The sequence below is a fragment of the Colossoma macropomum genome, unplaced genomic scaffold, assembly GCF_904425465.1.
Source record: "Colossoma macropomum unplaced genomic scaffold, Colossoma_macropomum, whole genome shotgun sequence".
In the NCBI taxonomy this organism is placed as follows: domain Eukaryota; kingdom Metazoa; phylum Chordata; class Actinopteri; order Characiformes; family Serrasalmidae; genus Colossoma; species Colossoma macropomum.
Genome location: NW_023494805.1, coordinates 23,162,340 through 23,175,953, shown reverse-complemented (window position 1 = coordinate 23,175,953; position 13,614 = coordinate 23,162,340). Strand labels below are relative to the sequence as shown.

Below are 13,614 nucleotides of genomic sequence, written 5' to 3'. Positions count from 1 at the left end.
GAGCACAGAACCTGAGTTCAGCTCATTCTACCAGCCAAAAATGTGATTCACGTGTTTCAAAACAGAAAGTCATTATTTCTAACTTTTCATGCTGACATAATGGTGAACTTTCCTCTCAAAGTAATGTTGAAACAATCACATACTTTCTTAAAAATATATATATTTTTTTATTTAAGCAATATTCATAGGGGATTCGTTTTACATGGGGAGATGGGGAAATGCAATTTTTTACTGGCGTTTGTGGTGATTTTAGTCCTGTCCAAATGCACCATGTTTGTTATTTTTATGTACTGCGTGCTCTCACGTCAGTAAAGATTCCAGCACCTTTTGCCTTCTATAAAATGAACCATAAAATAACGTCACGTTGTATTAATCCTGTGCGAATCGACATGTCAGTAAAAACACTGTGGAAAAAAGAATTTCTTAAGTATGAAGGCACTTGAAAAAGTATTTACCTCCGCAGTTTACTGACACTTTGGTTTTCAGGTCAAAAGTAGAAATTTTTACTAATGTATGTATTTTAATTATATCAGTAAAACTATTTGGTAATAGGTCTATGTTTGTGTTCATGTCTCTTTAGGTCTTTATTTCTGTTTCTAAAAATCTTTAGCCAACTAGCCTATTCGCATTTCAGATTTTCTGGATTTCTCTGTTAACTACAGACTGCACAGAAACATTTCAGATATGGTTACATAATAACATCAACCACAGCCAAACCAGCGATTCTGTGCATAAGTCTATTAAAGGCAATGGCTTGAATGTAGATGTCCAAGCAAAATATAATACAAATTCTAATATGAACTGTTTTCGACTTTTGTCAAAAGTTTTCAATACTCCGTAAAAACATAACATGCTTTTCCAAAGATAGGTTTTAGAGACCTACAGTATTTTTGATCCACAGTTGAGACATAAAGCACAAGGATGTTTCATTTTTCAGGTCAAAAGAACTTCACATGTCAGTGACATGCCATTGCTTCACAGCTGGATGGACTGAATTAAGGCATACCTGGGGGAATGTGTGCGTGATCATCTATGCCGAGCTGGCAGCATGTCAGACTGAGTTCTGGATAAGCCTCTCTCTGAAAAGATAAGGAGGAGATATTTCCTGCATCTGTAAAGCTGTAAAGCTGTTCTTTGTTGTTATCTACTGTAATTGCACATCATTGTGAGCCCTCATTACACATAAAATGGCAATTAAAATGGCACTAAGGTTTGTTTTTGGCTTTGGCTCCTTTATCTCATTAAAATCTGCCCCAAGGGTAGTTACAAGGTGTGCGTGTCCATGTTGGACAGAGTAAAAAGGAGCTTTCTCTACACTGCCATGTTTACTATCATTATATAAAAGAATCACACATTGTTGGAGGCACTGCAGTAGCTTCTGAGCAAGCACGAACATTCAGAACAGAATGCAGATCACTGAGGGCTTACTATTGATTTATTTCATAATAGCAGCAATAAAAGGCAACTGAGCGTGAAGTATATTCCTCTTCATATTCATACAAATCTTTGGCTTCGTTAGATCACATTCTTGACAGATCAAAATTAAAACAGCAGCACTGAGAAATCATGTTATTAAAGGGGAAAAGTATTTTTAAAGGCATAAAAATACACTTTTTACTTAACATTCAAGGATTAAAGAGGGGTTTAGAGGGATTAGAGAGGGGTTATAAAACAAGGCATTGAACAGGAAAAGAGGCAGAGAAAGGAGGAGATGGGAGTCCTCACCATCTGTGGAATATCACGGACATTGAGGGAGATCTGAATAAGGCCCCAGTGGCTCCTGGCAGTGAGCCCCTCTCTGCAGTCATGATTGGGGTTCCTCAGACTGATCAACACCTTCCAAAGAAATGGGGAAGAGGGAGGGCAATTACATGTGATACTGCACATGCAGAACACACACTGGTCATCAAAAGTTTGTGGACACCTACGTTTGGGGAATTACACCAATTATTTTAAGAATTCTGCATAATTCAATCATTCGGATGTACACAAAATCAATCAGAGCAGTTTGATGTGAAACGGTTCATTGTAGAGAAACTTACAGACTCAGATCCCCGTACAGTGGTGGTGATAAGAACCAAGGTTGCGATATTTACAATGCAAATACAGCCATTTTGACCAGTAAACCTACATCTACATATCTTCTGAGTTTTTACATGTAATGATGATAAGGTTAAAATAGTGGTAAATTCAAAAATATGAGCTTTCTTTGGGGACTATTTTGCCATAGAATGTCCTGCACGCACCTCTTCACCATAAATGGCTTTAAAAATGTCTTAAAACATCTTAAAACTCTCAATAAACAATGTCTAAGACATCAGGCAGCGTATTAGTTTCATATGATAACTTTCTATGAGGTAGCTTTAGAGATCTTAACACTTTGGATGTCCAGTTCCTATCACCACCAATAAAACAATTGTACTCTGTACGTTTCTCTAAACACATTTCACATCACAACTTTCTGAACAAACTTGGTTCCATTGTAATGATGGAATTATGCTGATTTTTTTTTCCCAAAACGAGTGGGATGGTTAGAATATGTCTTTTTGTTGAAGGGGCTAAACTGACAAAAGTACTATTTTGGGATTAATTCCAAAGCCCACACATTTTATTCCCTTGTTGTTTGCACTTAAACCTTTCAGCTATTTAAAACACCTTTGCAGCAAAAGATTTGACTGAAAAGATTTTCAGTTTGTGCTTTTAATAATTGTTTATAATAGTAAACTGTGAAATTGTATTTTAAAGAAAACCTGCTCTACATACAGAGGAAGACACTTTTGTGAACATGTCCCAAAGTATAAGCAAACAGGTATTCTTGCAGTTATTTGTGTTTTCTTAACTGAAAAGTGACAGCGAAAGTCTACGTTGCTCTTAACATTTCAAAAAGCAAGCAGTCCTTAAACATTTGATGGGAACTGTATGTCGTTTCATAACTTCTGTGATCTATTTATTCCTTTATACTTATTGGGTCTGAGTTATAATTGCACTGACTTAAATGTTCCATGAAATGTTCCCTCATTTCCTTATTTATAATTGCATAGACCTAAAATTTCCCAACCGCAGTATACTGAGTTCTCGCTGTAGAAACGGTGTGCATGCAGTTCCACTACATGTATCATTCATGACTAAAAGGAAAGTGAGTTTGCTTACAGCAGGCATCATGAAATCAGGAAGCATGTATTCATGCCTGTCTGTCACTGATAATTTCTCTCCGTCCAATTCAGAGTCATTTAGAGGACCATTTCCCACTGGAATCCAATCAGCTATTTTATACCCCAGTGCTGCATTCACTTCATTAGCACCGGATGTTTTCAATCACAACTCACCTCTAGGAAATCTTTGGGTGCATAGACAGGCCTAAACTTGCTTAGATCTGCAAAAGAAAGACAGTGATGACTTGTGTATTGTAAAGATTTTGAAGCAGTGAGTCAAAGAAGTAATACATATTGCATGTTACGGACACAGAGACAATAACTTGAGGGTTGCTTTAAATCAGACACAGAAACTACAATTCAGATACCCATCAAAAATTTGGGGACACTTTGCCTTCTTCGAAAATTTTCTTATATAAAGAGAGCTAAAGCTTCTGTCCAAATTCATTAAAGAGACTTCCTTGGTATGAAGAGCAGGTTTTCTTTTACAAACTACTGTTACAAGCACATTTTGGCCCAAATGTAGGTATAAAAGTTTGAGTACTGACATCACAACAAGGGAATAAAATGTGTGGAGTATGATTATTCCCATGGTAGTAGAGGAAACTGTTAGACATCTTAACACATTTTGGATATTGATTAGTAATTTTAAAAGCATTTGAGTAAAATGAATGAAAATATGAACTTATTTTTTGTTTATGAACAATTCATTTCAAAAATGCAGAAGTGCAAACTTTACCAGTAACAACAAAGGGAGGTTTATTGTGAGAGACTGAGAGGCTAGTTTTCACAGTAAATCAAAGTAAAACCGAATTAATTCCATACGATTCAATGTAGTTTAAACCACTTAAGCTTTCCAACCTAAATACATAAAAATATATTGATCAAAACAAACATGATTAGATAATATATTTTTTACCACCAAGTTGAAAAGCAAATAGCAGCATAATAAAATTTTCATATATTTATTTACATATTAGATTTATGTATTATAGATTTACATCTATAATATGTTTTTGATTAATCTGTGCATAAGACCTTCCAAAAAGTGAATTTATATGGGGGGAGTATGGACAGCTACCACTGAATACGTTGGACAGTTTAACAAAACTGCACTGAAACGAACCCCGTCATGTGTACTGCAGCCTGGCTGGCTCTCAATAAGAATTGTAAAAAAAAAAACCTGTGCAATTTCAAAAAAATATCTGTCCAATTGCTGTCAAAATTTGCAGAGTGGGCTGCGATGGGTATATGAGAGCATGACTGAAAGCAGTGTTAGTTTGTACCCTGCTCTTCATTGTCTTTGACAGTATTTTTTATGATCTAATCAGCTTTCTATGTAAAAGAAAAAAAAGCCGGGTGTTTCCAAACTTTTGGCAGGCAGAGTATTCTCTAAAGACACTGCTGCACATTCCACACAGTTTAGAAATGAGAGAGGCAGAAGAAGAGGCAGACAGTAAGGCAGGCAGTAGTTTAGGGAGGGTAGTTGTGGTTATTGGGACTGATTCCAGTGGTCTGGACATGCTCTGGTTTCACAGGCTAAGCTGTTTATGCCAGCATCCAGCAGACAGTTGTAAATGTTATCATGCACACTGCAAACTGATAGCATTGTTATGGAACTGTTATATTCCACAGGAGAACTGTATACAAGCAGAGGCTGAAAAATAAACACAGTGAGATACACTCATACGCAGAGAGGTAATAATGCTAACACATGAGAGGAGCGTAAAGGCTTCTGGAGGCACAGTGTTACGAGGAATGTCCCTCCTGATACTTCATGCATTTGCCACCTCGACGTTAAGATGTTGGCAGTATACTGCAGGCTGAAACTGTCCTGTCGAATCTTTAAGATTCTGATTGTGCCTTAAAGAGACTCTCAGAGAGAGATATGGAGCGACTTCTGGACTGTAAAACACACTCTCTTTCTCACACAATATTCAGGTAGTAATTCTGACCAAATGGGAACTCTGAAGTTTCCAACTTCAAAGTGGGAAAAACCTACTTGAATGTCCCTCCATCTTGTAATTCAGGAGTTACGAGTCAGAATTTCTCAAGAACTCTGCTCAGACTGCTCAGAGGTGCTATTTCAGGATCTCTCAAAATAAATAAAGCACTAACCAAACAACTCTTAAATAAAAGTTTTTAAAGAGATTAAAAGCTCTAGCCTACTATGAACATCCATTTTTTAGATGCTGAAGCTGCATGAATGCTTTTAGATGGGAAATCTAACAAGAAGTTATTCACATGTTTGTAATTCACTTATCTGTAAGCATCAAGAGATAAGGACATGCCTCTACATGGTGTTAAGGGATACAATAAAAGGACTCGACATACTGAGTCTTTTGTGGCAGCTTGAGGCACAAATCAGACACTTTATGGCTACATTTTATATCCGAAACTGGCGCACATGCCTATTAGCACATAGTATAATGCAAAATGTGTTTTTCTTCCTCATGTATATGAATTTAAGGGAGGGCCACAAAAAATGGGTGGAGATATTACATGTTTGTCTGATTAAACACTACGCTTGATTTACTAAAATTTGAGCAACTCACTGCAACCGATTTTGCGTCAGTTTTCCTCTGCCTTTTAAAACTAGGCCTAAATTTGCATTAGGGTGTAAAAAGACTTCTTGTAGAGAGATTTCTGTTAACTATGGCAGTAGACACAGCAAAGGTAAAAAGAATAAAGGTACAAGCCTCAAACACGTGCTGAAAAAATATTTACCATGACAATAATAATGTTTAAACTCTCAGGAACACAACTATCAGCCACTTTCATTTTGTTGTGTCTCAAACTTGCTAACATCATTATTTTAATGCATCTTTTAAACTTTGAGCCTCATAATGGAGCAGTTATTGGGCGGGGCAATGCACAGTTTATGTGGTAAGCTGATATGTGATAGTCAAAGGTTAAATTTAGATGCTATTGAGTGCATAATGTGCACATGTGTACATTTGGCCTCGAGTGCATTAAACAACTGGGATGCCTCTCCTTCCCTCAAAAGACAGATCAGTGAAACCAAAGTGAACAGTATGATGCATAATTGCTTAACTTGCAGGTGTATTATTCAGTTATTAATAAGCCTTATTATTCAGTGACCACTGCAAGTTATTTCATAACTACTATGAAAATAAGTTATCTACTTATGACAGTAGAACTGAAGTGTGAACTCACATATGCAAGCTTGCACTTTTTTTTCCCCCTTTATTAATTAAATGTCCTATTTGTGTAGATGAAATACAGGCATTGAGTAACACAAGGCTCGTAAGCCTAAAGACAACTCGAACATGGACTGCGTATGTGAGGGAGATTTAAGATTTAAGTGCTTGTGCACAGAGTACAATAGTAGATACCGAGCGCACTAGTTTAAATGTGTGTCATCTGCAATGCTTACATATGTGTCAACATGTGCAATACTAGCACTTTCACTTTCAAGGCCTTTTCTCATCGTTCATAACAGACAAATCTTCAGCAAAAAACTTCAAACTTGCTATTAAATTAAAACCATTTCTTGAACAATTCCTTAGAAAATCTGTTTAATCATAAGAAAATGTAAAAGATATACAAACAGTACATGTGATTACCCAGACTCAAGGACTGTGTTTTTTTCCATGTTGTCTGGGCCTTTCTTAGACATTACAAATAAGATCCAAGCCCCAGACACAAGGTTTAAACATACTGAAGTCATTGTACTGTTTACAGCGACAAGAGAAGACAGAGCAACATTTGTGGACGATTGCAGGCTCTACCTCCTTAAAATTTCATTCATTCTTTATTTATTCAAACGAAACTTCACTGATGTGTCTAACCTCTCTAACTGTGTCTCCTGGAAAATGAACTCCTCAAATTCCACAAGAAATCTGCTATCCACTCACGCTAACATGACTAAAATGTTATGATACTCAAGTCACAGTATTGCTAAATTATGTATATACAATGTAAGACAGAGTATGTGTAATTTGGAATATAAAACTGTGCAACATAAAATGAAAAATCATGACAAGTTGTGAGAAAATCTCAAAATATATTATGATAAATGTGCTTTGTTTGGACTCTGTTGTGTTTCACAGTGGATTTACCAACATTCATTTACTGCCAATAAATGGTTTTATAGACCTTGGAAGCCTGGGTTTCCACAGTCAAATATAGAAACAGGCTGGAAGCTGAGTTTGTGCTTGGTGTCCAAACATGCTTTCATGTGCCTGGAAGCCTTTGGTGAACTACTGGAAACAAATGCAGGACAGCAATGTGGTATGTTACAGCTTTTGAGAAAGTCTGAGGGTTGTGCTAACGTGAAGGTTTCACTTGTGTATTTAACCCTTGTTTCATTTTGCAATTTGAATTTGAATAAGATGAAAACTTTTGGTTGTGTGTACATTCTTGTTTTGCAGGAAATAATAACTATCCTTAACACTTTTGCCATGTCTTTGTTATTACATATTTAATTACATAGTGAATTACATGATGAGTTACATTTACATTGAATTTACATTCTGTTTTGATATGTTGAAGTCCTTTTCAAAACAAGACTGTAGGCACAACAATACCTCATATTAAAAAAAAAAAATGGCATAGACTGAAAGATCCAACTCTGCACTTCTGAGTTACAAATGAGAAATAACTAATACTGAATAAGGCAATACTTTAAAGCAGGGTATTGTTCATAAGGCTACATGGCACTTACATAAGGTTGTCATGACAACTGACATAGCCCTACATAAACGTTTATAAATGCTTATTCTATTTGGTATATAAAGGTTACACTTCCCAATTTTGATCAAAGTTAGCTAATGTAGTGTTTACGACAGATGACACTTTTTGAGTTAAATTCATGATGCCTTATGACACCCTACAGTAAAGTTTCACCTTGAATAACACCAAACTATAGTTATTAATGGCAATAACTGTGCCTTCTATGACTTACTTTACATGGTGAAACTTTCAAGCAACTAGTTATCATGTGAGTTGACTGTAATATAATTTGTGTGCAACCTGATAGATACACAAAGCCATTCAAAGACATAGTTACATGCAACACATTCAATTACTTCATTAGACAGACAAATTAGTAGCTCATATTTTAATGAATTGTATTGTTCTCACTATAAAGTCATCTGCAAGGTGAAATTGACATTTGCACCATTTTAACATTGTGTATAGTTTCCAGCTGTCACTGCTATTTTTTTTCTATATCTACATATCTGTCATTTATCAACTTATCTAGGGTTCTTTACTATATATTTAACATTTTTATCTGTAGAGTGAAAATTAACTGATTAACTGTTTCATGAAACTTCACAAAGTTGAGACGATTGCAAGTGATTTGAATTTCAGGTGAGTTGCAGGACGCTTTACATTATGCAATCCACTACAATTTAGTTTCATATAGGTTTCAAGCATCTAAAGCTTAATGAAAATTTCACCATTTAAAGCCAGCCAATTGTTTGAGGTATGAAAAATTTGAAATTGCATTTGTTACCTGGTTCATCAGTGCCCATCTCATTCCATTTGTTCGTCAGCTCCTTCTGCTCTGAAATGGGCCTCTGTAGTACAAATCTCATATTTAGTCCAGAGAGTTGGGTGAAGAGTTACGAAAAGTTAAAGTTTTGGTTCTAGCCGGTAAGCCTTTGTTTCCACTGTATGGCGTGAATGCTGATTTGAGTGGACATTACCTTCCGGGCCAGTGGAACACCCAACTCAGTGCACATACTGTTCAAACTCTTCAGAATCCGCTTCTCCCAGCTTGCCTGCAAGGAAGCCACACACAGCAGTACACTCAGTGGTACACATATGAGGTATGTGAAAGCAGTGAAGGATTTAGAGAGGAAGTGGGGAGGGAATTCAAAGAGTGAGAGAGAAAGGTCATACCTGGGCCTTGCGCATGTACGCCAGGGGCTCTTTAGTGTGCTCAGGGGGAGCTGCAGGGTGCCCAGGAGGAGGCAAACTGCAAACCACGCATACACACGTACAAGCTGAACTTGTATTGTACTTTCAAATAATAATCTATTTACAGAAGGCTGCAGAACAAATCAGTTCATTAATTGTTAGTGCAATAGGCTTTTGTAATGCTGATATTACATAAGTCTGCAATATGCAAATAAGACTCCAATAAGTCACAAACACTCTTACTGTGTGTTATAAGCATCCTGACCAAACCTCAGATGATCTACATATGTTTCTGTGGGTGTTGTAAAGAATCAACATTTACACAAGCCTGTGTCAGTAACAAAATCCTTAATCACAGCTCATTGCTGTAAGTGTGCAGAAAGAATACAGCTACATCACTGTTATTTTGGTGTCCAGGTGGCCGTAAAAGCCCAGTATAAAAGTTGCTATTTCACTGTTATTTATTGTTAATATGGTACAGTAAATTTACTGCAAAAGTCATGCCTAGAAAAAGATCATCTGATGCCCCTGGCCATTAGAGCTAACAAAGTACTCTCTTAATCTCACACTGCATTTCCACTGACCTAATCACCACAGCAGCATGAGGCCAAAATGTACAAGAATTACATCGTCCAATGTTTACACCTTTGGTGATTTGTTTTCTGGCACAGGGAGCTCCCCAGATCTTTTTGAATTCCTTTAGTTTGAGAAAAGACCTTTTCCTTCATAATATGTCACAAGTAATGTAGAAAAATCCTTAGTGCCATAAAAAGGCAAAGGCCACAAGAAGCCATGCACTACAGTGGTTTTATTACTGGTCAGTTTGTTATTAAGCACAACCTAAAGCAGAGTAAAAGCCCCATACCGGTGACAAAATCACTGTAATGCACAACCTTAAAGGGCTTATTCCTTTTATAAAACGGCAGACAACATAAAATATGCTACATAAAATATGATATTTTTTTTTCCAGTAAAAGTTACTATTAAACAATTATAAACAATTCTTCCACCAAGAAATGTAGTTCCTTTAGAGTATGTTGTTGACAGATTTTAGGACCAGAACTATCCATTATTTTTACATTATTTTAACATCACCAAACATGTATGTGTCAAAATCAAACAAGGTTTTCAAAAATGCATGTCAAATGAAAGTTCTTTGGTTTTTTCTTGTACCACCTGACATTTGAGGTAGTAATTATTTTAAAGTTTTTAAATGTAAAATTAGGCCAAACAATTAATATACACAGTTAAATGATTACACCACCTGATGTTTTTAGATTTTGGGAAGGAAAAAGAAACTAAAATGAATTTAAAATGGATGAACTGAAAATTGTTTCACATAAAAGAGGTACTATTGAATAATTTGACACATGTAATGTACTTATTTAATTATTTTTTGGGGAAAATAATGGACTTGGACACAAAAAATGCACGTCATGTCAATGACCCTCATGTGTATGAATACTAGTGTCTTGCTATAGTTTGCAAAAAACAAATCAGCAATAAACAAGTTTTTACTGTCACTGGGTCAAAAAATGCATGTTATGCCAAGGGGTCTCCAATGTGTTTAATGTACACTACATTGTCAAAAGTATGTGGGCACCTAAACATCCCCTCCATATGTGCTTGCTGTACATCTCTTTCCAAAACCACAAGCATAAACATGGAGTTGGTCACCCCTTTGCTGCAGTAACAGCTATTCACTCTTCTGGAAGTCTTTTCACTTAATTTTGTAACATGGCTGCAGAAATTCCCTTCCATTTAAACACCAGAGCATTAGTGTGGGTGGGCAATAATGTAGAATAAAAAGGCCTGGCTCACAGTTGCTATTCCAATTCACTCCAAAGGTGTTGGATGTGGTTGAGGTCAGGACTCTGTGCAAGACCAGTAATATTCTTCACATTAAACTCAGCAAACCGTTTCTTTATCCATCTGGCTTTGTGTACTTTGTGATCTGTTACGGTGAAACAAAAAAGTACCTTACTCAAAAGGTTACCACAAAGTCCTCCAGAATGTTGCTGCATGCTGTAGCATTAGGATTTCCCTTTCCTAGGACTAAAGGATTCAGCTCAAACCAGGAAAATTAGCCCTAGACTATTATTCCTCCTCCACTAAGCTTTAATGTTGGCACTATGCATTTGAGCAGGTAGCGTTCATTTGGCATCCACAAAACCCAGATTTGTCCATCAGACTGCCAGGTGGTGAAGCATGACTCATCAATCCAAGGCAGACATTTTCTCGCTCAAGAGTTCAACAGCAGTGTGCTTTACACCATTGCTGCCAACACATGGCAGTGGGCATGGGCATCTTGTGTGCAGCTGCTCGACTATGTAAACTCAATGATAAACAGCTGTGCCATTTACAACTTGACATATAACTTGTCTATAAGCTTGTGTGCTTCACGGCTGAACTGCTGTTGCTCCTAGACATTTCCACTGCATGATAATAGCACTTGCAGTTGACTGGGGCAGCTCTAGCAGCAGAGAAACTTGACAAACTGACTTGATAGAAAGATGTCAATCTATGACTGTGGAATTCACTGAGCTCTTCAGGATAACCCACTGTACTGCCAGCATTTATCTATGGAGACTGCATGGCTGTATGCTTGAATTTATGTGCCATTTAACAATGGGTGTGGCCTAAACTGCCACAATAATTAGAAGGGGTGTATGTGCACTTAAAATGTAAAGCTTCACTCTCATAACTAAATAACTTATATAATAGATCTATGGTCTTAATAACTGAATAATAAACCTGTAGATTAACACTTTAACCTGAACTTTAAAAGCACCATCAGACTTTACATATGTTGGAAGCGTCACAGTGTCACCATGCATCAAACATAACGGCTGTGGACAACAACAGCAACAGCGCCAGGTCTCTTCTGGTTCACCCTCCAGCTCCATTACCATCTTAAAACACACAATTTTATATAAACACATTAAAGATGACATGCAGATGACTCAATGTCCTAAATCACTCAGATGTTTTACGCTTGTTTGTTTGTTTGTTTTTTTACATCTAGAGTCATCTGTCTAAGAGCTAGCCTCATAAGACTTACAAAATGGAGAACAAAACCCACTTAAGCAAAGGATTAGGGGGCTATCTACAATGACAAGGGTTTGTTTCTAGACTATCGTAACTCAGTGTCAACGCTAAGCAATGCTAAGTGCTGCTCGGTGAAGAACCTTGTTTTTCAAGACGTAGCCCATTTTCAGGGCAGACAGTAATATATAACTCACACTCTACACATGTGGTAAACAAGGGAAAAAAGAGCTACTCATTTTGGGATACATGACACAAGTACAAATCCCCAGAAGAATGCGTGGTTCCAAATAATGGAAGCAATAGCTAGGCCCTGCCACTGAAAGGATTACAGCCGGCAGGAGTTTCAACATCAAAATGAAAGAATAATTTTTACTATAAAAAACTAATGCAGTGAATTTACTTGATTGAAATGTATACATAATTTCCACAGAAAGAAAGCACACTTTCAAATTTCAAGCTTCAGGCCAGAAAAGAGGATATTTTCATCTGCTTGACCAAAATAACAGGCCAACACACTTCAAAAAAAAAGGTTTTTCAAGGTTTCTTAGTAATGAACTATACAGAACCATGAACACTCAAAGAACCCTTTGCATGATTAAAATGCTCTTTGCATCGTGAAATTATTCTTCAGATTGATGGAGATTGTGTTCTATATGGTTCTATATAGAACCTCTTTGAAAAGGGTTCTTCTATTGTTACAGGCTTGACATCGTAACAGTAGAAGAAACCCTTTTTGGTGCTATATACCATTTTCAAAAAGATTCTATATAGAACCATCTACATCACATTATCCATCAATCTGAAGAATTCCCAATTCCTGTTTTGACTGGAAATTTAATGAATGAAGGGTAATCTCTGACATTTGCACAGTGCTGTATGATTAAATATATATTTGTATGGAAAGTATGTACAAATTTGTATCAGATAAATTGAATGCAGACTGTCTCCAGGTAAATCCTCACTGTATATTCAATGTATTACTTTTTTCAGTGTCTTTAATTTTTTTTTTTTGCTTGCAGGCATTTAATTTGCTATTTTAATACCTGACAACTTGCATGAACAGCACCCATAAAACTTTACTTTAAAAGATGTTTCAAATGTAAAATACTTCAGTGTTTCTTGTCTCACAGTGTCCAGGTCAACTCAACCTGTAAGTCTGAAATCATACAGTCCTGTATAACAACTTGCATACTGTTGCCAATGTTTGTGTCTGGTTTGTACTAGGCTGTACGCCACGAAGGAAATCATTGCATCTCTTCTCATTCTTAAACACTCTCTGACAGCGCAGGAGATCCCCTCCAATAAATTATTATAAACAGCCATAAACTAGCTACAGAAAGGGAATACTTACAGTGTGTGCGTGTGTGTTGATACAGCTTTGTTGTATAACACAACATTTACACAGAGGTGAGTAGAATAGCCTGAACACAAACTCAAGTACAAGTGTTGTTACTTCTGTGAAACAAAGACTCAAGTAAAAACCTTTCCAAAAACAATTTGAGCATATCTGAAAACTCCTAAGTAC

General features: G+C 36.6%; 1 protein-coding gene across 1 annotated transcript in view; it reads right to left on the bottom strand.

Moving 5' to 3' along the window:
* tbc1d19 (TBC1 domain family, member 19) overlaps nt 1-13,614 on the bottom strand; it is a 31,908-nt gene that overhangs the window by 16,646 nt on the left and 1,648 nt on the right. Inside the window, exons 4-9 of the mRNA XM_036597767.1 lie at nt 9,024-9,099; nt 8,828-8,902; nt 8,635-8,698; nt 3,327-3,373; nt 1,726-1,836; nt 1,007-1,079 (exon numbers count right to left, since the gene is read on the bottom strand). Coding sequence (XP_036453660.1) covers nt 1,007-1,079; nt 1,726-1,836; nt 3,327-3,373; nt 8,635-8,698; nt 8,828-8,902; nt 9,024-9,099 — 446 coding nt within the window. The remainder of the gene's footprint in view (nt 1-1,006; nt 1,080-1,725; nt 1,837-3,326; nt 3,374-8,634; nt 8,699-8,827; nt 8,903-9,023; nt 9,100-13,614) is intronic.